We start from the raw sequence: 26253 nt of genomic DNA on the forward strand, positions 1-26253 counted from the left end.
TTTTATTTAGAAGCAGAAGGCTTCAAATAGTTTTAAGATTCCAACATAGCTTCATTGCAAAGGATTAATGAAAAATTAATAGCAAAAACAGTACCTAAAACAAAAGACTATGCAACTGTATAAACATTTCAGGGGAAGCAGAGATGGACTTAAAATATGTACATAGGTCAATTGGCTTAAAGAAATATTCCCCACTTCAGAGTTTGGGAGGTGGGCAGTTGGGCAACATCTGGCTGTACATAGGGCTTACTCCTGGTGGTGCTCAGCGAACCATATGGGGTTCTAGGGATCAAATGTAGGTCAGCCATGTGCAAGGCAAATGCCCTCCTGGCTGTATAATCGCTCTGCTCTCCATCTTCAGAATTATTTTTAAATTTACTCAATTTGACTCATAGGAAACTGGGTTCAGAGTGCCCTGAAAACCTTAGAGATACTTTCACTATTAATAATTACCTCCCTGATCTACTATGTCCTCTCAAGGATGTAAAATGTAGCTACGCAGTCATCAGTCAGTTAACAAATGGTCTCTCTCTGACAGAAGTGATAAACCACAGCTGAAAATATACACACCAAGGCTTGGATTGAGAGTAACTTATGGCACCACCCTTAATCAAACCTTTTACTTCTCCAGAGGATGATCAAAAGAGGGGAACTGTCATGCTGATCTCCCCATAATCATTCCCCAGCAGACCAGGTAAGCCATTACATGGCAGCAAAATAAAACTAAACTTTTAGGTTTTATGTTCTTGTACAACAATCCATCTACCCAGAAGACAGATCATGGAAGCAAACAATAAACAGTTACCAAGTTACATGGGTGATTTCTCATTCCCATCATACTGCAAATATGGCCAAATATGTACTCTTGCCTAGCAAGTAGTTTTATTTCTTCTATTCCTTGCACCCTATTATTCATCCTGTAAAAAGTTCCAGCCTTCTGGTGCACACTGCAATTCTCTGAATCCTTGAGAGTACAGATTACCTTTCTCATTAAACAATAAATAAAAATCTTTGTATTACCTAAATTTATCCTTAAAATGATTTAGAAAGTCCAATGACAAACATTCTGAACTTTCAGTATTTTTTTTAGAACCCCTTTATTCAGGAAGGTTTACTGCTTTTCACAAGGATAAAGCATCATGTTGAGTATTTTGAAAATATCAAAGTGAAAACATTTTTCATTTAGCTTTAAAATCATTCCTATTCTTGATTCCTTACTCCTTCCGTACTGGCCACTAATATCTAATATCTTTTTAGTAAAATGGCTCAGCTTAATGAGTAACCAAGAATAATGCAAAGACAAAGAAAGCATTCCTAATTCTTGGGTCCAGGACCTCCAGACTGACCACATGGTCTGACTTAAGGTCACAGTATTCTCTTAACAACAACTCACACTATGAAATTAGAATGAAATTTGTATTCGCTCACCCCAAATAAATAAAATAGCTTCCATCACACAAAGAACAGAGAATAACAATACATGAACAGTCTTTGCAGTGTAAATAACAGAGAATAACTACATGAATAGTCTTTGTAGTATAAAATGTCTTTTAAATCATTCATATATTGTCACATATTGTTTTTAGCTGTGTTTATGTTTACAATTCGGCAAACAAATATAAGGTACATCCAAAGAACTCTCGTGCGGCTGTAAAGTGCCTCTATTTCATTCCTTCAGGCAGTTTTCCTAAGGTGGTAACTAAGGCCCACCCACCCCTGAGCTGTGCAACACCACACAAAACTTTTGGAAAATCATTATTAACTGTCACACTTTGCTATCAGACTTACTTGCTCTTAACAGAAACAAACAAACAAACAAAAAACCAAGAATATATTAGCCACATCTGTAATTTAAAAGCGTTCTTTCTCTACATGGCTATCACATTGTGTAGTTAAGAGAATTAAAGCAACACCATTAACTCCTAGCATTTCTACTTACATTGCACAGTGCAGTGGAGTAAAGGGGTTGCCAACAAATTTGCGGAAACATTTTTGTTCCAAAAGTACCTCTATGCAGTTTTCATTACCTGCAAGGAACCAAAAGAATTTAGGAAGCACTCAATAAAGAACTTTTGCTTAACACAACCTATTTTTTTCCTCATGTATAGATTTCTAGCTTATGGACTTCCCTCAATCATCTGAGTATTCATTCTTAATGATATAAAATTCACAAAATGTCCAAATATGAATGGTGCCCACATGTATTATGAGACCATATGGTCTCACAGAAAGGATGAGAAGGGACCCCACTTGCAAGCAAAACAGTTTCTGTAACTCTCCACTCTGGGTAGACAGGTGCCTAATAAGTGAGTCTCATTTTATATTTATAGCAGGAAACTTCCCTTACAGCACAATACTACATAAATGTTTAAAATGGCACCAATAACAGTTCCTGGCAACTACTGCACACCCAGGAGGAATGAATGCAAGACAATTTTCAACAAAATGGCAGTAGTTTCTAAATCAACTGATTTTAAGTTAAGTAAGGCCCCAGCTCTACCTGCTACTCACTATGGAATATTGCTCAACTGATCTGGGATCCACAAGTCTCTGTTTACCAAATATAAACCAAATAGTGTAGAAATACCTGCTTCACCTACTTCACTGCTTTCTTTTAAAAAAGATCTAAATTCCATCTGTGAAGCCACACATACAATTGTGAAGGCAAAAGGGTAAAGCTATTTGGCTTTGAAAAAGGAGAGAGGGAGGAGAGGAGAGGAGAGGAGAGAGAGGGGGGGGGGAAGCACCTGCCATAGAGGTGGGTGGGGGTGGGGGTGATGGGAGGGAACCTGGGGACACTGGTACTGAGAAATGTACACGGGTGGAGAGATGGGTTTTGGAATACTGTATGACTGAAAGACTGAAATCCAATCATGAACAGCTTTTTTTTCTGTTTTCTATTTATTTATTTAGTTAGTTATTTTTTATTTTTTAATTAGTGAGTCACAGTGAGGGTACAGTTACAGATTCAAACATTTCGTGCTTGTTTTTCCCTCATGCAGTATTCTTTCGGGAGCCCATCCCTCCACCAGTGTCCATTCTCCACCACCAATGAACCCAGTATCCCTCCCACCCCCCAATCCCATCCCCCTCACCCCACCCCGCCTCTGTGGCAGGGTATTCCAATTTGTTCTCTCTCTCTCCTTTTGGGTGCTGTGGTCTGCAATAGGGATATTGAGTGGCCATCATGTTCGAACACTAGTCCACTTTCAGCATGCATTTCCCTTACCACGTGGGATCTCCACTCACAATTTACTTGGTGTTCCCTTCTCCATTTGGTATTACTTTCCCCCAGTGTGTGAGGCCAAGTTCCAAGCTATGGAGTCAACCTCCTGGTATTGTATACTACTCTTCTTGGGTATTAGTCTCCTACTCTGTTATTTTATATTCCACAGATGAGTGCAATCTTTCTATTTCTGTCCCTCTCTTTCTGACTCATTTCACTTAGCATGATACTTTCCATGCCGATCCACTTATATGCAAAATTCATGACCTCCTTTTTTTCTAACAGCTGCATAGTATTCCATTGAATAGATGTACCAGAGTTTCTCTAACCAGTCATCTGTTCTTGGGCACTCGGGTTTTTTCCAGGTTCTGGCTATTGTAAACAGCACCGCAAATCAATCATGAACAGCTTTGTAATGGTCTGTCTCACAGTGATTCAATAAAAAAGTTAAAAAAATTTTTTTTTAAAAAAGCTATTTGACTTTGAAATAGAGTATGGGCCAGGTGACCTCTTTGGTGTTAAACTCAAACGCCAAAGCTTAGTGTTTAGAGTCCCTGTAGGATTTACTCTCAGAATCATGTATGATATAATCTCAGGTCTAGTCCTACAGTTTAGAACATTAAAAATTGAATGTTGCATGGCCACAGAGGAAAAAGGTAAGACTACATTTAGGAAGACGCAGAGCACAGGAAGACCAGGATGCAGTACAGTTAGAGCCCAGGCTGAGGTTCAGTCCCCAGAACTACATGGCCTCGGAGCACTGAGCATCGCTAGCTGGAGCACTGACTCCAGCTCCAGCAGCCTTGCCTCCTTGGGCGCAGCACTGAACCACTGGCCACAGTGACCAAGGATCACTGGAGTGACCCTCCACCTCCCTTACTGCTGAACACACATGGAACACTCCCACTCTCCACAAAAGTATATGAAGTCATAAATTTAAAAATATCCTTTAAGGAGGTGGTACTGAAAGGTGGTAAAGTGTTATGTATGAAACCCTATCAGCAACAGTATTGTAAATCACATTGCAAAAGCATTTTTTTTTTTTGGAAAAAAAAGCACCTCTTGTAAAAGCAGACTGGCGGGTGGGAAGAAAATGTGGGTGGGGGGCTGGTTTTGGTGGAGGGAAGTGGACACTGGTGAAGGGACTGGACACTAGTGAAGGGATCGGTGTTGAAATATTGTGTTCCTGAAATTCAATCATGAATAAGTTTGTAATTTCATGGTGACTAAATAACAAAATAAAATAAATAACATTTTTAAAAATATTCTCTACCTGTACAAAAGATATGTACATATAAAACTTTATCCAACTCTCACTTAAATAGAAATACCAGGTATTTCTACATCTCTATCATGAAATCTTTAAAGGATCTTAGGACAAAGAACAAATCAATTAGTACTGTTCCCACTCATTTCATCCCTCAAGTGAATAAATCCATTTAAAGGTGTGTATAGATAAGAGGGGGATCTTGAACTTCTATTATTATCTCAAAGCACTCAGGGAAGTGCATTTGGGGAAAACAGGACCTGGAACTCAGGCTGGAAGAATGCACTGAAAGTGTGATTGTTTAAAGTTGCGAGACTATCACTCTCATTATAATCCTCTGCCATTATAATCCAGCATTTCCTGAATTTTTTTCCCATTTCCAGAGCTTGACCCAGATGGGGGTTAGGGCGCCCTCATCTGGTAGGTTTTAAAAGATGCTCCAGTGCCAGGAGGGAGTGAAACCACAAAGTAGCACTGTAGCACTGTCATTTTGTTGTTCATTGATTTGCTCAGCAGGCACCAGTAACGTCTCCTTTGTGGGACTTGTTACTGTTTTTGGCATATGGAATACACCACATGAAGCTTTCCAGGCTCTGCCATGCGGGTGGGATACTCTCGGTTGCCTGCCGGGCTCTCCGAGAGGACAGAGGAATTGAACCTGGGTCAGCGTCGTGCAAGGTAAATGCCCTACCCGCTGTGCTATCACTCCAGTTCATTGTGTATCACTACATTAACAAAAAAGAATAGTGTTTCTGAAAAAATAACACTAAAATTTCAAACTGAAGCAGCATGAAAGTACTACCATGCCAACACACTTTCTAATGCATTTTATAATCTGTGGTGCAGCATTAGAGGTATATAGAAATAAGTATTTTTCAATATATCTTCAAAGCACTTTGCCAGAAAAACTACTTATGATTCTAACAAAACCAAAACAAGAAAACATGATACTGTTCTGTAAGATTCAAAGACTAGTCTCTTATTACTTCACTATCCAATGCTTCATTGTTGCTTAAATGGCAGAATTCAATTTTTTTCTTCCTTAAAGTGTTAATGAAGACCAACTAAACAAGAACAACCACCATAATAAAAATTAAATATAAGATCTCAAATTACTATAATTGAGTATACAAAAGAAATTTCTGGACCTAGTCATTACGAGTAAAATTTTTATTTTAAGCACTGAAAATATGGGGACTTTCCTCTAAGAAATCTTTTTTGGATCATTTTTAGCAGATTATTCATAACAAGCAATATAAAATAAATTATTGTGGTTCTGCTTTGGGGTTTGGAATAGAAACATTCAAAGTATGGTGATGGGAAGGTGTAATGGTGGTGGGATTGGTGTTTGAATATTAAAGGTAATCAAACATTGTGAACAACTTTATAAAAATAAAAGAAAAAAGAAAAAAGAAAAAGAAAATAGGAGGGAAATATTTTTAAAGAGAGAAAATAAAAGATCAAAGCAAAGCAAGGAAAATATTTTTGTAAGCTTAGCATTAGGAGAATGTCTCAAACAAGACTGGAAAACTCTATATCACAAAAAAATTATGACAATAGTCAACTACCTGGAAGTTCCCCAAATATCTGCTTTGGGGAAACACCATAAAACTTCCATTAAAAAGGAACAAGGACAAATGGCAGATTAAGAGAAAACATTTGCAATATAACTAACACAGAAATGATACACATAGATAAAACAAGGTACTCCTAAACATATAAAAAAGACAGCACAATATAAAAAAAGAGGAACAGATAGAACAAGCAATTTTCAGGAAATGACAAAAATACATGTACAAAGACATTAGACAGGGAAACAAATGAAAATAATAGGACAGTCTTTCTTTGCTGTTCAATATGACAAAAATTAAAAGAATTTTTGTCATCTTGGACAGCTCAGGCAAATTTTTATAAAATAGCAATTTTTATGTATGCATATGGTAGGCTTATACATTATGGTTTCTTTTTTGCATCCAAAGTAATATGATATGAATTACTAAAAGTGAAATATATACATGTCCTCTACTCAATAATTTTACTTGGAAACGGTTGACAGAATTTAAGATACCATAACATGAATGCATATACTGTAGCAATGTTTATAAATAGGACAAAAGGATAATCTGAATATTCATTAACAAAAATTTTGCTGAATAAATAATAACCACTTATTTGCACATGGTTCTATATGCCTTTCTGCTATGAAGTCATAAACAAATATTTAAAAGCACAACACATTTTCTTTTTAGGATAATGAATAAATTTTTAAGTAATCAATTGCAAAAATAAAGTCATAGGATTATTGGTACATAATTTCTAGTTAAAATTTTAATGCATACGTTTGTATTTATAGTCTCAAGGGTAAAATCATCAAGGATACATGTCACATTATATAAGAAAGTAAATTTAGAAAGATTTAATTTTACTTTAGATAAATCAGTATTTTTGAAACATTACAATTAGAACATCTTTATTTTGTATTCAAATGGGTGAAATAAATTACACTGAGTGCAGCAAAATAAATGAAATAGGAGAAAATAAAAAAATACAAAAAGTTAAATCATGCATCTGCTCAAAGTTAAAAGTGAGAGGTTATCACATTTAAAAATTTTATTATTCTCATTCCATGTAGGAAATCTGGTTATCTCGTATAGCTCATAAACCCTTATTCAAACTTTTATTTCAGCAACCAGAAATTTAATTATGAGTTATATATTACTGATGAACCAAAATGGGAAAAGTGAACTTTTATTCCTTAGGCATTGTGGTAGCCAAGGAGAGGAAAAAATTTTGTAAAAAAAAAAAAATGTTATCATGGATGCAGAAAGATCGGCAACCATACCTTATAGAACTCTGCTATGTTCTTATCTCCACTGGGATCACAGTGGATATGAAGCAGGAAGCCTACAGGAATCAGTCAAATTACAATCAACTCACCATTGTAACAAGCCCAGTGCAGTGGGGTGTAGCCTTGGTTATCTTTGAAAGAACAGTCCTCCTCAGACAGTGCCATCTGGAGCAGCTCACTTAGCCACGTGGCATGGCCACGGGCAGCTGCATAGTGCAGGGGGGTCCTCCCTCTGGAATCTTTACAGAGAATGGATACTTCTTGTTCCAGCAGCATTTGTACACATTCCTCATGTCCTGTCATAATCTGATGCATTGCAATCAAAACCACAAAACAAATGTCAGAAGGACAGAAAACCCAGGAGGCCAAACACTTAACTAAATAAGGGTAGGCACAGAGTTAAGTGGATATGGGCATCCGTGCAAGCTGATGTGTACTTGCAAGGAGAGAGGTTAGAAAAAGCCTTTGTGAGCAAGGGCATTTTGGAATCACTTCTTACTTCCTCAAAACACAACCATGAACGATAGCCTTATATGGTGCTAAAATATCATCTTTAGAATCAGGGAGATCTAAGTTAAGCCTGGAGTTCAGCTACTGAAATTTGGAAAGTCTATTATTCACATCTTTGTGCCTAACTTTATCCAATAAAAAAGAAAATGGTAACAATGACCATTTAGGTTGCTGTGATAAAGAGATATAGAAGGGATTCTGCTTGATGCACAGAAAACAGGAGGCACTCAAGAAAAAAAGATCTATCCTTTTGACATTACCCACTAACAATTCTTCTTCTTTGTCTTTATTATAGTGTTAATTGTCACTCTTCAAGAACAGTTTTATAATTTCTGCTTTTGTTTCATTTAGTTTGCCATGTTTTAAAAACAATACATAATCTATAGATGAAGAATTTCCCACAGTGTACTTAACTCAGTTGCATACACATTTCAGGGAAGGAATGGACCATCAGTAATTGCAGCAATCAGAAAGAGCATGACTATTCAAAAGGAGGCAATCATTAGAATAAATTATGACATCCATACACAGTAGGAGACTAAAATTTATGGGACAGAAAAATAAAATGGCAGGGGGAAATGTCTAAGCACTAAAGAAAAAAAGCAGTTTCCAAGAGGCACATTGTTGTTTCTTGTTTAATTTAAAACAAATCTATACATACATGATATTCTAAGTAGCAAAAAAAGTTATCTTCAAGAACCAGGATCACTGGTCATTATGATTTTCTTCTCTATGCTTTAAGAAATAGTTTGCCAATTTTCTAGATTGCTCATGTATTTTGAAACTGGAGAGCAAAAGCAATTTTATTGATAATTGTGTTCATGTATCTATTACCACACCTGAAATCTCAAGAATAGGAACTGAGAGAATCTGTCACTATTTTATCTTTGAAAAAGATATTGGAATTTCTTCCTGATGGATGGGATTAATAGGTTATCTTAGGAAACAACCACTTTTACTAAAAATACACATGGCGGCAGGGGGAAGGAAGGAAGTTCATAACAAAATTTCTTAATGAAGCCTGAGGCGACTGTACCTACCCCCCTGTGTAAGGCTGTGCAGCCCATGATGTCAACCGCGTCAACATTTGCTTCCTTTTCAAGTAACAACGAAACAGCGTCGATGTGTCCATAAGCTACAGCCAGCATCAGTGGGGTTCTAGGGAAGGAAGTCAGGCATTTTTAAGATTTAAAAAATATTCATTTATTCTTGGAGGGCCTTGTTTTGTCGTTTTGTCTTTCAATCTCTCCTTGAAATGTTGCTTACACTTCAGGAGTGTCCCCAGCTTGTTATATGCTACATGGAGCTAGCTATCTGGTCTCTAATGATCATGTGGAATGAATGATGTCAGTGGAATGGTCAATATCCATAGGGGAGGAGAAGTTCCTTCCTTAAGATATTCTGCGAATTATTTCATTTTTAGAACTATCAAGAATTTACCAAATAGTAATTAGACAGGGAGTAGTTGTGTATAAAGGCCTCCAGATTTTATCAGAACAGCTCTATATTCATAGTTTTTATTTGGTGAGGGTCAGTTGGGGGGGCAGAGTTAGGTTCTATTCAAGATTTCTTTTGAACTAAGCTTTACTTTCTTAAAGAAAAATCTGGAAAGTCTAGAGAAAAGAACAGAGAACTGGGGACCAGAAGGTAAGGTTCCATACAGAATCTTCTACCTGAAGAAAAATTACTCTCCCCTTCCCATGTAAGAAGACACTGGACCAATAGAAAATGCTTTGAAAAACTAATTAAAGAAGAGAAAACACGCAAAGAAGGCTAAATGACTTCTTGAGGTGCACCCTAATGGCATTGAATTTAAAATGGGAATGCAGAGCTTCAGAAAGGTACACATGGATTGAAATAGTTTGCCAATTTTCTAGATTGCTCATGTATTTTGAAACTGGAGAGCAAAAGCAATTTTATTGATAGTTATGTTCACGTATCTCACACCTGAAATCTCAAGAATAGGACCTGAGAGAGTCTGTCACTATTTTATCTTTGAAAAACATATTGGAATTTCTTCCTGATGGATGGGGTTAATAGGTTATCTTAGGAAACAACCACTTTTATTAAAAATACATATGGCGGCAGGGGGAAGGAAATAAGTTTATAACAGAATTTCTTGATGAAGGCTAAGGTAACTGTACAACTCTACCTACTAAAAATATTTTAAAGGCCTGAATATATAACAAAAATGGGCTCATTTTCAGGGCCAGAGTGATGGTACAGTAGTTAAGGTGCTTGTCTTGCACACAGCTGACCCAAGTTCAATCCCCTACATCCCATATGGTCCCTCGAGCTTGCCAGGAGTGATCCCTGAGAACAGAATGCAGAAGTAAGCCCTGAGAATTGCTGGTGTGACCCTCCCCAAACAAAAAATAACAAACTTAAACAAAAATTGGCTCCTTTTATCTAAGAAACCCACCCCCACACCTTGCTTGGATACACACACACACACACACACACACACAAATATACCAATACAAAGCCACCTCACTGTTGCTGATTATACATATATCTCATGTATAAATTTTACCCAATATGTACCATGGATCTTGAACTCAGCAGTTAGTTTTTGCAGCTGTTTAATAAATGAACTGATTATCTGTTTAAATTAGCCAATTACCTGTTATGATTTAACACCAGGCCTAGGCCAGGTGAGAGAACACTTACTGTCCTTTGGCGTCTTTCACATCAACTGCTTCTGGGTTGTCTGCAATTTCTAGTAATAGTCTCAAGCACAGCGTGTGACCATTCATTACTGAAAAAGAAAATAGTGGATCAACACTATACTCATCTCTCCAAAGTAAAATGCCTTTGGACTTCAGTGGTTTTCAGTTGCTGCTGACTGTTACCCCTGGTTTCCAGTCATGTCTGCTACTGGGCCTCCCAGATGTGAATGCTACTCATCTATCTTCCACGTTCTTCTACAGGGCTGTCACTTTCTTTCCTTGGTTCCTCTATTGTTTCTCTCTGCCTCTTCAACATGATACCCTTACTTATTTCCATGTAGGGGGCTGATTATTCTCCCCACTTTCTAATTTTTCTTCTTGTTACTCTTAAGAGGGTCACCTTATTCAGTATTATTATCCTCTTACCAGCCTTCCCACCTCTAATCCTTTATAAAAAGAAGGAAACAGCAGGAGTTGGAGGGAGAAAAGAACAAAAGGGATATAAGATAAAATAGGAGAAGAGGGGAAGAGAGAGGGAAGAGACCAGACCGAAACAGGCCATGCCCTCCCCAGCCCTTTCATTTTCCCCGTGAAGAACATCTTGGAGCAATAGTTCTAAAAGATTCCAGGTGGCTTAAAGCAAACTCTTAAGCCTGAAAGATGACACGAGCCATGGCTCACTGCTTATTGACTGGCATTTTTCCTAGACTAAGTCCTTCTCTAGATTCTTACCTTTTGGAAAATGAAACAATCATAAATAACAAACACCCACAATTAGTACCACTCAATAACAATGAATAGTTTGTGCTTTCAGTCTTAAATGTCCCTGTGGGGCCCCGATTCTCTTCCCCTCATCCTGACTTCAAAGTCAACAAGCAGTGTAAATCAGATGCTTCCTCTGAACAGACATTGCTGTCCATTATGTTCTATAAAGTCACTAGGACCACTGAATCAAGCAACACTGAAAAATTATTCTAGGGGAGACAGGGTTGTATAAGCTTCTGCTCATATTTTCATCAAATAATCAATGCATAACCTTACCAAATATATGCTTCTACTAAAAAATAAACATATTTGATCTATGTTGTCCATGTATTAACATTAAACTCATGGCCAACAGCACGCTAGACTGAGATATATCTCAGATGCAGTGTATTTTCTTCCCAAACCCAACATAGATTCCTTTTACTTTAGCATCACTAGCCAGCATTTCAGCACTATGCATAAATACCTTTCAAAACAGCAAATTTGCCAACAAAACACACAAAAATATTGAGAAAAATAAAAAAAACACTTTAAAACTGGAGCCCTCCACGGCCAGAGGACACCTTGGTCTCTCAAACCACAAGTCCTTACTGTGTCTTCAATGTCAAGTCTCTGTCCTTCTGTAGGCACCTTCTTCACCTGTCTCTAGTCACTGGCTGGCATTCCCTGTCCCCTCACCCCCTAATTTTCCTCTCCCAGCAGACCACATGGGACTGGCAATGTGGCTCCAAGGCTGTGTTAGCTGGTCAGGCCAGGATGGTAATATACACATGTGTTGTTATGTGCACTAGGCAAAGTGCTTCTTTTAGGTTCTGGTACCAAGGAGGCTGGAAAGAAAACCTCACTGGAGGCTGATCCCCTTGGGTATGGTTCTTTCTTTTCCTTACTCAATGGAGCCCAGAGTCTTCCAATATACATGGCTTTCCACCCAGGGAGTAAGATGAGAACAAATGTGTATAAAATTCCAGTGTGACTTTCTCTACTCTCAGAACAATGACAGCACCATAAAATACATTGCATTTGCCTCATTATGGAAGTGGAGAAGATGGGAATAAATGCAGCTCTGTTAGGATGATAAAGGCTCTTCTAAGAACTGTGTTTTACAGTTCTTTTTGTTGCGCACCAGTCACAAGAGAATGCTAATTTAACGAGAACACATTTTTCAGGGATGTCACATACCAGAATTAGCTCACATTCATCAACACTATTCAAATTAACTACAGGAATAATGACCACATTTTGTAGACCATGTATTCAGCTCATTATCAGTAACATTCCATTTATGTATCTCAGGAGAAAATTTTGTAGACTGGTGAACAGACAATATAATATTTTTTGTGTGTGTTTTGTTTAAGAAAATAATACTAAATCTGTTACCGCTGGTGGAATATGCAAGAAGTAGAATATAGGCTTCAAAGGAGATGATGATCAAAAGACCAACAGTTAAGAAATATAGGCAATGGATTCCTGAAAAAAGAGCAATAGCTTATTTTAATTGGTTCAGTTTTCTGTATTAATTTGGTCTTGTTTTAGGCCACACTCAGCAGTGCTCAGGGTTTGCTCCCGACACTGTGCTCAGGGGACCAAATATGTGCCTGAGGATTGAACTTGCATTGGCTACATGCAAGGCAAGTGCCTTACCTGCTATAATATCTCTCTAGTCCTTGGTTTGTTATTTTTTTAGATCTGTTACTGTCACTGTCATCCTATTGCTCATCGATTTGCTTGAGTGGGCACCAGTAACTTCTCCATTGTGAGGCTTGTTATTACTGGTTTTGGCATATCGAATATGCCATGGGTAGCTTGCCAGGCTGTGCCATGGGGGTGAGATACTCTCAGTAGCTTGCCAGGCTCTCCCAGAGTGGTGGAGGAGTCCAACCCGGGTCGGCCACGTGCAAGGTGAATGCCCTACCCACTGTGCTATCACTCTACCCCATATTTTAGATACTCTAATGAAAACAGCTTTAACAATTTTGATTTTGGGTCAAAGCAAAAAATGAAAAAGAAATGACCTCAGTGTATATCACTTTTACCTACAGCGCTGAAAAACATGCCACCTGTTCCATTAACAGACTTTGTGTGTGTACAAAAGGGGAAGGCCACAGAAACTTTCTTAAGCAAGGCAAAAGAATGCATGCAAATATTCTATCCCCCAAAGATCTAGTTTGGTTAATTCTTATAACCAAACTAGGATTCCTGTTGCTTCCTGATTGCTACATGTATAGACCCCACAACTGCCTTCTAGCGAAAGGATGCTCACAACTCCTTAATGTCAAGCTCTGTGTCAAGACCAGACTAGCTCAGCCTCTCCCTGGTCAATTTTCCAAGCTGTGCAAAGACCACGCAATCATTGCAACCGTTTGTTGTGCCCAAACATCAAATATTCATCCTGGCCCTGCTCCTCAGTGTACTCATGGGGGAAGCCACAAAAATTGGTCTTTCAAATGAGTTGGAAAAGATTCTGGAAAAGCAGATATTCAAAGCACAGGCTAACGCTTCTGCACAGCAGACATTTTGTGGAGTATGGAGTCAAAAGACAGCCTGTGTCTTTTTAATGAATGACATGAGGGAAATCCAAAGGAGGAAATCTCACTGACCACCAGGGGGCTCTGTTGGACTGCAGCCTACGTCATAGCAGGGAATGAGTGACAATGATTATTTTTCATTGTTTACCTACTCACAGGGTGATTTTCCAAAATCAAAGCAGGCCTATTGTAATTGTCAGGAAGTGCATGGAAACTAAAGCAGGATGCTTTCCTTAATAGTAGGCAACTGATCTTTAAAAAAAAAAGAACTAAATTTAAACTTCATAATAATGCCAAGAATAGTAAAAAGACCAACAGATGGGAAATAAGAATCCATCATTTAAGCCGATAAACAACTGTGAACCTCATGACAAGAATTATTTTCTAGGAACAAGTATTTTTAAATAATTAGGCAACAATCACCCCCCTCAAAATCCACACTCTTTTTCTTCAGTGGTCTAGAAATAAAAATTTATGGACAGAAATATTTCTGCAAAGGCAAAAACATCAAAAATTGGTGGGTTTTTTTTCCACCAAGTAATGAGAATGATAAAATATTTGGAAAAAAACTCTTTGTTTCTTTGAATCCTCAATAGACCCAATTAGTTCACTGAAAAAGAGTTGTTTGTCCTCATAAGACTCCATCTCCCTGATCAAAGGCTGATGTCACTGACTTTACTCATCTAAAAGGTATGTATGCATGCCTTAGTTTAGCTAAAAAGTGTTCTGTATTTTCTATATATCTTTGTAGAAGTATAGAATGGCCTAGGCACTGTTTTATTTCATGTACAATGGAGTAATCCTAGAAAGGATAAATTACTTTCTGATATATACATGTATTTTGGAGTCTTTTTTTTTCACATCTGATGTATCAAGAGTCAAAGTCCTTTAAACGTAGAGAAGAATGTACCAATAAGAATGTTGTTGGTGGGGCTGGAGTGATATCATAGCGGGTAGGGCGTTTGCCTTGCATGCGGCCGACCCGGGTTCAAATCCCAGCATCCCATATGGTCCCCTGAGCACTGCCAGGAGTAATTCCTAAGTGCAGAGCCAGGAGTAACCCCTGTGCATCGCCAGGTGTGACCCCCCCCCCAAATAAAAGAATGTTGTTGGGGGCTGGAGTGTGTTTGCCTTGCATGTGGCCGACCTGCGTTCAATCACTGGTATCCCATGTAGTCTCTGGAGCACTGCCAGGAGTGATTCCTGAGTGCAGAACCAAGAGTAACCCTTGAGTATGGCCAGGTGTGACCCAAAAAGCTTCCCTCCTCCTAAAAAAGAATGTTGTCTGACAACTCCTTCTATAACACAGACCTAAAATCTCATTCCTTTAATGTTGTAAATCACTCTCTGAGTTTGTTCCACGCAACTTGACTAAAATCATATTTATACCTGCCCTTTTTTGCAGTAAGTTTTATGTTCATCATTGACCAAGAGTCCTGAATGCTCTTTTGAGTTATGGCCAAAAGGTGCACACACAATTTTTTAGGGCAGGGTTTTAGTACCATACTATGTTCTATACAATAATGATGAGCATATGTCATTGTGGTATTTGTCCACAATGCACAACACCAAGTCAACTATAGACTTTGGATGACTGTGGCAATATAGATTCATCATATAATATGTTGATAAATTATAAATGTTCCATTCTGGTGAGAAATGTTGATAAAGAGAAAAGTTATGCATGTGTAGGGGGCAGGGAGAGCATGGGAAATCTTGGTACCTTCCTCTAGATTTTGCTGTGATCTTAAAACAACTCTAAAAAAATATAATGAAGTGATTAAAAAGGAATACCAGGGCTTCTATGGCAAGAGAAGTACACTCATGTTTAAGAGTAGGCAAAAAAATCATTTTGGCAAAGAATAGCTATATCTAATATAAAAAGAAAATGGTTATTTTAAAAATTGGAGTGAAAAAGGAGCTGTCATCCTTTTACTCAAACTTATACATGGGCCATCAAACAAGGGTTCCCAAAGTCGTGACAAGCAAGACCCACCTGAGGCATGGAGCGGGGTTCTGTTGGTTACATTGTCTTTCACAAAGATGGATGCGCCCTGATTGACGAGGGCTTCCACACACTCCGTGTGTCCCTTAAACGCAGCCAGATCCAGAGCAGTGCGGCCTTTCTCATCCCGGATATCCAGGTCCACCAGTGACCGAAGAAGGACTTCCAAGGCTTGGTGATGCCCATTATAGGCCTGAAAAGAAGAACCAAAGACCCAAGTGCTCTTACCTCAAATCTCACAACTGCTCAAGGTGGGTAAGCCTCTGGGCCACAGACAGAGGTCATGCCACCAACCACATCAGAAAGACATTTGAGATCATTGTTTAAACATAGGCAAACCAGAGAGCTAGCCTAAAAATTTATAATGTGCAAACCTCACAGCTATATATACATTTCCTCACCCTCTTTACTTTTTGTCAAATAATTTGCTCCAGAGACATAAATGTATCATCATATTCTTACATTTTAAAATATGAATATTCTAATAAGAGCTGGACGAACTAACAGTCTTTTGTTGCTTTAGTTCCAAACATGATTGCATAATAGATTTTTGTTTTTTGCTTTTTGCTTTTTGGGTCACATCCGGCAATGCACAGGGGTCATTCCTCGCTCATGCACTCAGGAATTACCCCTGGCGGTGCTCGGGGGACCATATGGGATGCTGGGATTCGAACCCGGGTCGGCCGCGTGCAAGGCAAACGCCCTACCCGCTGTGTTATCACTCCAGCCCCAGCATAATAGATTTTTTCCCAGATACTTTTTTATTAAAACTAAAATAAAAAATTACTAATAACATCATGAGCTTTGTAATTCTGCAGAGATATACATATCGTTCTTATTGTTAAACATTTTAATTTATAATCATACGACTCTGGCTAAGTTCAAGTTCACTTAAAGTTTGTTTCTCTATATTATGAGAAGCAATAAAAGCTAGCTGCCAAGGAAGACGAAAAGAGATAAAGTGCACAGGCTTTGCTTAATGTCTGGTACACAGTTGATGCTTCTTCCTTTCTCTCTTATTTCTTCCATTGCTTGTAATGAAAACATAGACACAATTTTGGAAATTTACTTCAGACCAGTTTCAGACCTAACGTGAAGTTCTAAACTCTGCTTGGGTATGAAATCTTACTAAAAAAGCAAAACTCATAGCCTGAGAGATGATTTTTATTATGTCTGTAGCACTGTAGCACTGTTGTCCCGTTGTTCATTGATTTGCTCGAGTGGGCACCAGTAACATCTCCATTGTGAGACTTGTTACTGTTTTTGGTATACCGAATATGCCACGGGTAGCTTGCCAGTTTCTGCCATGCGGTCGAGATACTCTCGGTAGCTTGCTGGGCTCTCCAAGAGGGATGGAGGAATTGAATCCGGGTCAGCCACGTGCAAGGCAAACACCCTACGTGCTGTGCTATGCTATAGTCCATTATATCTTTAAGATTTAAAAAATGTTTAGGCACACACAAGCCAAAAGACATGAAAATAAAAGAGAAAAGGGTTGGTTAATACTAGTGAAAAAAGGAGTATGACAGAGAAGGGGAGAATAGCTTTTCCCTTACTGTTTTTTGAATCTCTGAATTATTTATTTGCTTATTTATTTAACTGGAGCTATTATTCATGCAGTTACTTGGGGAAAAATGCTTAGCACAGGAGCTAGAGAGCTCAAAGGCTAGAGCACATACTTTGCACATGTGAGTCCGTTAAGTTCATAGAGCTGCAGGGGGAAGCCCTGACAGCTCCAAGAACTCACTGAACCATCAGACCCAGGCTGAGGCTAGAGACAGGCTGCAGGGGCACCTGATCATTTTTGTTTGGGGGGGAGCATGTAGCACTGTCATCCCGTTGTTCATCGATTTGCTCCAGCTGGCACCAGTAACGTCTCCATTGTGAGACTTGTTATTACTATTTTTGGCATATGGAATACGCCATGGGTAGCTTGTCAGGCTCTGCCGTGTGGCGGGATACTCTTGGTAGCTTGCTGGGCTCTCAGAGAGGGATGGAGGAATTGAACTCGGGTCAGCCACGTGCAAGGCAAATGCCCTACCCGCTGTGCTATCACTTCAGTTTTGGGGGAGCAAAACAATAAAACCAAAATTTATCAAACTTAAAATGGCTACATGTAAGAAAATATCCAAGCTCCGACCACCAAACTTAAAACATGCCCATCAAGGAGGCAGGGCTGGGAGATGGGGGAAGGGCTTCCAGGATCACTGGTGAGGGGAGTGGGCACTGGTGGTAGGGCTGGTGCCGGAAACACAGTGTGCTTGAAACTTAAATAGGAATAAAATTGCAAATCATGGTGAATACCTTAATAAAAATAATTAAACATTAAAAAGAAAGAGAACACTTTTCTTCAGAGAACCACATAATCTTTCCTGGTACTTCTGCTTTATAGAACCCCAGCAAACTTCCGGGAGCCTACAGACAATGGCACTCTACCTCCACACACTCCACTTGTGCTGCTTCATATGACCCTCACAGCATTTAGTAGTACTTGATATCTGTTCCATATTAATATTCTAGAATCATGCCTGGCATGTAAAAGAACCTCAACAATAACTTGATGAATAAACAAATGTAATGATTTACTATTATCTATAAGCAATGGTGGTAAAAGTATACATATATTTAATAACAACTCTGTTGAGGACACTGTGTTGAGCACCCTAGCTCCAGAACACCACTTATTGTTGGGAAACATTCATTTTTACAAACTGAAGAGAAAAGAAACCAAACAAGCAATGTGAATTCATTCATGAAAGATCACTTGGCTCAGTAAGGATCTAAAACCCAGAATCTGTCACCACTAAGATCTATGCTTTTAGACAACTCCCCACGTTTCCCAGTAGTTCCACTGAATCAATTTTTAAACAAAATACTTTTGTCCTTATGTGTAGTGACGCAGGTGCTGAAGAACAAATATCAAGTGAGAATCCTAAAACCCTGCTCTCAAAAGGAGATAAATTAACTTCTCCATCTTGGTCACCTGCTTCTCAACCAGAGAAGTGTGTGCTCAGCACTTTTCCTTCTACAGAAGCTCCTGTTCTATCATTCATTAACATCTCTCCTCTCTTCTCCCCAACCCCTCATAATTTTGTAATAGAACTATTTTACTTAAAAAAAGAAACAGTAACTTAACCAGAACCATGAAGAGGAAGGCAGAATTATGCAGATGAACTTGTAGACCACGATTTTTTTACAAACACTATATTTTAGAGACAGAATACATTCCTATGCATTCCTACCCTTCTGATTCCATCCTTACTATGCAAACTTTTATTCTAACTTAATTCTAAAGCAAGTGCTAACTAGGCATCCAGGACTTTAACCCTCCCTTTTTTAATGAATCACTGTGAGACACACAGATATACAATGTTCCATCACCCAGTCCTCTACCAGTAGACATTTCCCACCACCAGTGGATAGTATCCCCACCCTGCCACCTACTCCCCCTCTAGCCTCTCTGTCTCTGTCTTTGTCTCTCTTGCTCTCTCTCTCTCTCTCTCTCTCTCTCTCTCTCTCTCTTCCTCTCTCTCCCTCTCTCTCTGCTTTTGGGCATTATGGTTTGCAATACAGGAACTGAGCGGTTATCATGTTTGGTCCTTTACCTACTTTCAGCATGCAGTTCTTATTCTAAGTGATGATTTCCAACTATCATTATCATAATGGTCCCTTCTTTATCCCAACTGCCTTCGCCCCCAGCACTTGAGGCAGGCTTCCAACTATGGACCAATCCTCCTGGCCCTTGTTTCTTCTGTCCTTGGGTATTAGTATGATACCATGGTTTTATTTTTATATTCCACAAATGAGTAGCACTTCATTTAACAGACACAGCAAGCAATGGTTTGGGTTCTATTATTATCTCCATTTTATTGAAAAGGACATGGAAGGCAGAGATGATGCCGATGTCTGTCACAATCACATGTATATGCTGAGGTGGGACTCAAAAGTAAACCATCTGGCCCAAAGACTGGCTTAAGGCTTTTCAGAGGCTCCAACAGATAGACGTGTTCATTCAGCTTTTTAGTTTGAGTCATTTCAAATGTGCACCAAACCAGGAGAGCATACTGAAGACTCATAGGAATCACCTAGCTCCAGCCATTATTTATTCAGGTCATAGAGATACTAAATCAACTTGAGAGCACCATTCTCCTGTGAAGAAATGGCTGTTGTTTATTTGAAAACCGACCTTGCCTAACACATCCACCCATTGTAAACTGACCTGCAGTAACTGACTCAGTTTATGTAGCAATGGCAACTTCACACTCCAGGGAAATGATCCAGGTTGACAAAGGCAGATGCTAATGCTCTTTGCAGTGACCATTAGGGCAAATAAACATTTTAATTTCTGCCACTATGATCTGGCCTAAGGAAACAGAGCAGGCAACTTTTAAATTGCATGCAGATCTGCAAAGCACAGTGGCTAAACACAATGAGACTTAATAAAGAGAAGATGCTGGGGAAAGGGAAATACACACAGCAAGGAAGCTGGTGAGAAAGAATCAGCACTGCTTAGAATAGCCATCACATCACAGGCATTTCAACCCAGGAACGGGCTTAATATCTCACCCGTGCAAAAGATTTCTGTACCTTCGTCTTTAATCTTCACAACAGAAACCTAACCCATTAGCATGTAATAAAGTTAAAGAGCCTTAATATGAAAAATAAAATGAAACGAACCCTGCTGATAATTAGGAAAGCTTCAAAATTAATTTCTTCTACACCAGGCATTTTTAAATCCTCAGAATGGTTGAAAGGTCAGATTTACCTATAGAATTATCCCGTTTCTTCCTTTAGTTTAGCTTGCAGCACTCAGATTTTCATATGCATAAGCAATACTGTGTGGAATTCAAGACATACAATTATGTAAACTAAACCGGCAGGGCAATTTAAGGGGAATGAGGAAACTAAGATTCTTTATTATGCAAGAACCTTCACATTTTAGAGTTAACCCTAGAAACACATTTTAGAGTTTAACCCTAGAAACAAACTACCCTATCATAAAAACAATTCTATTTTATGTGGTTAGAGGTAAGATTTTTGTCTATAGGCATTTGCATGATTCTTGGATTATGCAAAAAATAAGAAAATAAAGCTTTGAAATCTGAGTCTCAAGTAATCAGGAAAGCTATTCAAGTTAGCAGCAAGTGAAGAAAAGGATTTTATTTTTGTTTCTATTCATACCCTAACCAGATGTTTAGCAGGTAATTACACAATGATTTCTGAAGCAATCATACCAAAGTACAACTATTCTGGTTCCAAAAGAATATTAAAGTTTTAACTTCCAATAGTCAGCATAGTTCAAGTCTCTATTGGCGGTTGCAATTAAACATCGTGAATTTGCTTTATGAAATCCCCTTTTTAAATGCCATTAGATAATCTACGTATTATTAAAGATAATTAATTTTTATGAACTTTTTATCTAAGAAATGAGGGCAAGAAGGAGGAGGATTGAGGATTTCCACAGAATTCACGAAACAATGGGTCCTTCTGGAAATCTCGACAGCTGGAGCTTTTCATTTGTATAGTCTTGTTTCTGGATTTAATTTTTTCAAGTGGATGAAATGCGTATGAAATTTACTCGGCTGATAACCCTAGAGACTTGAATCATTCAGCCAAGAAAGAGTAACTCAGGGCAGGGCAAGTTTCTTATGGAAGTCCAGGTTTGTAGACATCTGGCTCTATTTCATTGTTAGGATGCTTCCACCTAAGAAATAATGTGTCCTGGGTTTTTATTAAGTTAATTGCTCCAGAGGTCCCAGGAGAGGATTCTGGGCTTACTGTGAGAATTCTTGAAGCAGTTAATATTTTTTTGAGAAAGTGTTATTACCACACTTAGTAAGGTAAGACAAAAAATGTTTTAAATTTTTTTCTAAAATTGTTTTTTAAAATTTAGAATCCCTTGAAGTCCAAGTTATCATCCTCATTGTGTATTTGGTCATATTGCTTCTGTCTGGCTTTCTTAGTATTTAAACTGAACACAGATGGGCTTAACTGACAGTACAGTGGGTATGGTGCTTGCCTTGCATGTGGCTAACCAGGGTTTGACCCCCGGTATCCCATATGGTCCCCTAAGCAGCACCAGGAGTAATTCCTGTGTGCAGAACTAGGAGAAACCTCTGAGCAAGTGTGGCCAGAACCTAAACTAAAACAAAAAACCTACCAAACAAAAACAAAGAAACAGAAAATGAATGAAAAAAATTAACTGAATAAGGATGTTAAAATGATTTTTTTTTCAGGTCACACCCGGCAATGCACAAGGGTTACTCCTGGCTTTGCACTCAGGAATTACTCCTGGCGGTGCTCGGGGGACTATATGGGATGCTGGGAATCAAACCTGGATTGGCTGCGTGCAAGGCAAATAAATGCCCTACCCGCTGTGCTATCACTCCAGCCCCTAAAATGATTCTTTTAAAATAAAAATTATATTAGATTTCTTTTCTCCCTTCCTCCCTCCCTCCCTCTCTCCCTCCCTCCCTCCCTCCCTCCTTCCCTCCCTCTCTTCCTCCCTCCCTCCCTCTCTTCCTCCCTCCCTTCCTCCCTCCCTCCCTCCCTTCCTCCTTCCTTCCTTCCTTCCTTCCTTCCTTCCTTCCTTCCTTCCTTCCTTCCTTCCTTCCTCCCTCCCTCCCTCCCTCCCTCCCTCCCTCCCTCCCTCCCTCCCTCCCTCCCTCCCTCCCTCCCTCCCTCCCTCCCTCCCTCCCTCCCTCCCTCCCTCCCTTCCTTCCTTCCTTCCTCCCTCCCTCCCTCCCTCCCTCCCTCCCTCCCTCCCTCCCTCCCTCCCTCCCTCCCTCCCTTCCTTCCTTCCTTCCTTCCTTCCTTCCTTCCTTCCTTCCTTCCTTCCTCCCTCTCTCCCTCCCTCCCTCCCTCCTTCCCTCTCTCCCTCCCTTCTTTCCTTCCTCCCTTCCTAGCACATGCATGGCTTCATATGTGCAAGGCAAGTGCTCTACAAGGGACTTACATCCTTGTTTCTATATCATATATTTCTTATAAACCTTCTATTTAGTATCTCACTTGGATCAAACAGTCACAGTTCTTACAGCTGAGTACAGAGCTCTCTGAGCTCTATAGGTCCCCTCAAGTCTCCTGCCCCTTCCACCACATGGTAGACCACTTGCCCCTCACCACTTTGCTCCTTGCTGTTCTGAGAGTATGCTGCCCAAGATCTTATGCAGAGAGTTTGCACTTCTCAGAAGACTCCTGTCTGCTATCAACATGAGCATCTTTTATGATCTATGTTTAAATGTGAGATTTTCTGCAATGCCAAATAGTGTCTCCTCTGTCACCTTAATCTCTCCAGCTCATGACCCCTTTTGAGGACTTAAAGAACTTTCTGTCATCAGTCAAATTACTTGGTTTCCTGCTTGTTGTTTCTCCAAAACTAGCTACTATCTAAGACAGAAGCTGGGTTTTGTTTACTACATCATGATCTCCTATAACAGTGCTTAGTATAGGGTCAATATATGCCAGGTGAGATAATAGAATCAATATTATAACAGTGAAGATGAACCTAGTTCATTATACCTATGTGTTAGGTCTCATCCAAACTGTTTTATATGCATTAATTCCTGTCATCCACTGGACAGAATGATATGGCAAAATTGTACCTTCAGAGAGATACTGGTATTCTCTTCACATTGTGGGTAGGGAAAAACTAAGAGGTCAGGTACTTGGTCAAGATCATACAACAAATTCATAACAAAGTGCTTTAATAAAGGGCTTTAGAATCCTTAATAAGTAACTCCTTTTAATTTACAGGTGGGAAACCATGTACAGGTGAAGTGTTAGCAAGAAGACAGGTTGCTGGAGTCTGCTGTGTGCAAACTGAGTAACTATTAAAGTCCAATGAGATTATAACATTGTGTCTTGATATACCTGGAAACTCATAGAACTTAGAATATCCCATGACACATACTAAACAGTAAATAATTATGGGTAAGAGGGGTTGCAAAATTTTTGAAAACAAAACTTATCTCAACTTACTAGTATGCTTGGCAATGTCATCTACCTTGGTTTCAAAGGATTTGAGAGACCTGTGACAACCTTTCAAATAGGCATTTTCAGGGGGTAGCTAATACTGTTTGTGAAACCTCAGCTTTGGTATAACTTCCTAACCACAGCAAATGATTGAGCAGAGATCTAAGAGAGCAATCTTTAGGGTAACTTGTACTAGGAATCAACTGGTAGGAAGCTTTAAACTCACAATTAATCCACTATTTGTTCACCTTTTCCATTCTAAGTTTATCTCTGAGAACAGAGAATGATGCATATTTCAGCTTAATTTCACTGGACTCAACTATGCGTAGTTATTGTGAGAGAGTGTGAGTGAGGTGTTGAAAGTTGTGCTGGCAAAAAAGAGTGTTAACAGGCTGTTTTCATTACTGTTATTACTGCACAGCTGTTTTTCTATTTAAAGAACAGTCTAGTTGTATAAACACTTAGTGTTTTTTGCAACAGGTGAATTTGCTAAAAGCATCTCACTTACAGCTAAGTGGAGTGGACTCTTCGTAGCCCCGGAATCTGATTCTTCAAAACAACTGTTGGTTCTTTCCAAAAGCTGTGGAGACAAGAAAGAAAACAACAGTAAGTATAATTTATAAAAGGAATTCTACTTCATGGTTATTAATATTGACACAAATGAGAATGATTTTAGAAATGAGAAAATATGCAACTTAACATTAATGTAAAAACTGATATTGAATAACAAAAACAAACATGCTAACTGAATATTTTGACTTCTAGATCATCTCAGCCATTGCTATTAAACAAAAGACCTTTGTGCTTAAAAAGATGACCACTCTCAGAAAAGTTCTTCAAATGACAATATGGTTGTACTCATTGTTTATTCCATTTTTGAGCCGGATTTGCTGGAGGCAGTGCTGATAAAGATACAAAGTTCTTGTTACTGTGGAACTTACATCCCAGGGAGAATTACACAAATAGATGTAAAATAAATATAAAATTAAGAAAATATTTGATAGTGAGAAGTGCTATAACATTTCCACAGTGAAATAAAATAAGATGATATGGATTGATTATGAAGTTGGTTCCCAGCTGCTGGTTAGAGAAGGACTCACCAAAAATGACACTTAACGTGAGTTCTGAAAAAGAACGAAATCAGATAGAGGTGTGACAAGAGAGTGTTGGATGAGAAGGAAGTGGTCAGTACAGATGCTCCAAGTATAAGGAACACAGAAAATTTCAAGAATGGAAAGAACCTGTGACCAGGGCATGATGCTAAGAGAACTTCAAGAAAGACATTCTCATGAACTTTTGATGGAAGGAAATAATGTTAGTTAACACATTTCAGGAAAACATGTGCATTCTCTGATCCTAGGAACAAATGTCCAATAAATAGACAAGTGCACAAAGACATACAATAAAAATTTATTCATTCAATAAATTTTTGATGAACGATACCCAAAGTTCCCAAGCATAGTTTCATGCACTGTGGATAAAATAATGCATATTTTTAAAACCATTTTTTTAACTTACTTAGGTACTGAGATTTGCAATATTATTAATCATATTTTTCATGGATACATCATTCCAACACCATACCACCAAGAAAGCCCCCCTTTCCCTCCACCTGTGTCCAAAAGACACCCCTCAACCCTCACGTAAGCTCAATTCTATAGACAAAATCTTCAGTCTTGATGATTTTGTCCATTTGTTGTTCTCTTACTATGTTTTTTTAGAAATCTCATATTTGGCATAGATTTTTCTCCTCTCTCCCTCCCTCCCTTTTCCCTCTCTCTCTTTCTCTCTCTCTCCCTCTCTCTCTCCCTTTCTCTCTCTCTCTCTCTCTCTCTCTCTCTCTCTCTCTCTCTCTCTCTCTCTCTCTCCTCCCTGCACTCCTGCTGGGCCTGGGGACCATATATGGTGCTAGGGGATCAAATTCTGGTCCGTCTCACGCAAGGCAAGGACACTGCCCCCTATACTATTGCTCTAGACCCTCTTTATATTTTTAAATTGTGGATATACATAGTAGAGCTCAACTCCTGGAATTCCACAAAACTGAAGCAATGATAAATCAATAAAGTAAAAATATTTTTCAAAAACCTTTTATAGATATATGTTAAAAAGCAATATAAATATTTCTGGGATACTTTATTTTAAAGATATACATAAAATAGTTAAATTGTACAAATGTGAAATTTTAATAAGAATGAAGAATAAAGTATGAAGTCAGAATTAAGAGAGTTAAGAAAAATTTCAAAGGATAATCTAAACAGACCTAGAGTACAAAAGTGTACAAAAAGGCATTTTCTCTTGGAGGCTGGAGCAGATAATGAGAGACATTTATAGATAATACAAGAAAATAATTTGGAACTATGAGATATTTTATGTTTTCTTAATTAGTGGGAGAATATAATTTAGAACACCAATCAAGGATCTATTAGAATAATGAGAGTAAATTTAATTTTAACTCCAAAGCAAATGA

General features: G+C 38.6%; 1 protein-coding gene across 4 annotated transcripts in view; it reads right to left on the reverse strand.

Annotated features, from left to right (window-relative positions):
* Positions 1-26253, reverse strand: part of ANKRD44 (ankyrin repeat domain 44) — a 341805-nt gene that overhangs the window by 12573 nt on the left and 302979 nt on the right. For all 4 annotated transcript variants that reach the window (XM_055122139.1, XM_055122137.1, XM_055122138.1 and 1 more), the window contains exons 17-22: positions 24295-24366; positions 15807-16008; positions 10522-10609; positions 8892-9009; positions 7431-7647; positions 1940-2027 (exon numbers count right to left, since the gene is read on the reverse strand). In XM_055122139.1, the coding sequence (XP_054978114.1) occupies positions 1940-2027; positions 7431-7647; positions 8892-9009; positions 10522-10609; positions 15807-16008; positions 24295-24366 (785 nt within the window). The remainder of the gene's footprint in view (positions 1-1939; positions 2028-7430; positions 7648-8891; positions 9010-10521; positions 10610-15806; positions 16009-24294; positions 24367-26253) is intronic.

The sequence above is a fragment of the Sorex araneus genome, chromosome X, assembly GCF_027595985.1.
Source record: "Sorex araneus isolate mSorAra2 chromosome X, mSorAra2.pri, whole genome shotgun sequence".
Lineage (NCBI taxonomy): Eukaryota > Metazoa > Chordata > Mammalia > Eulipotyphla > Soricidae > Sorex > Sorex araneus.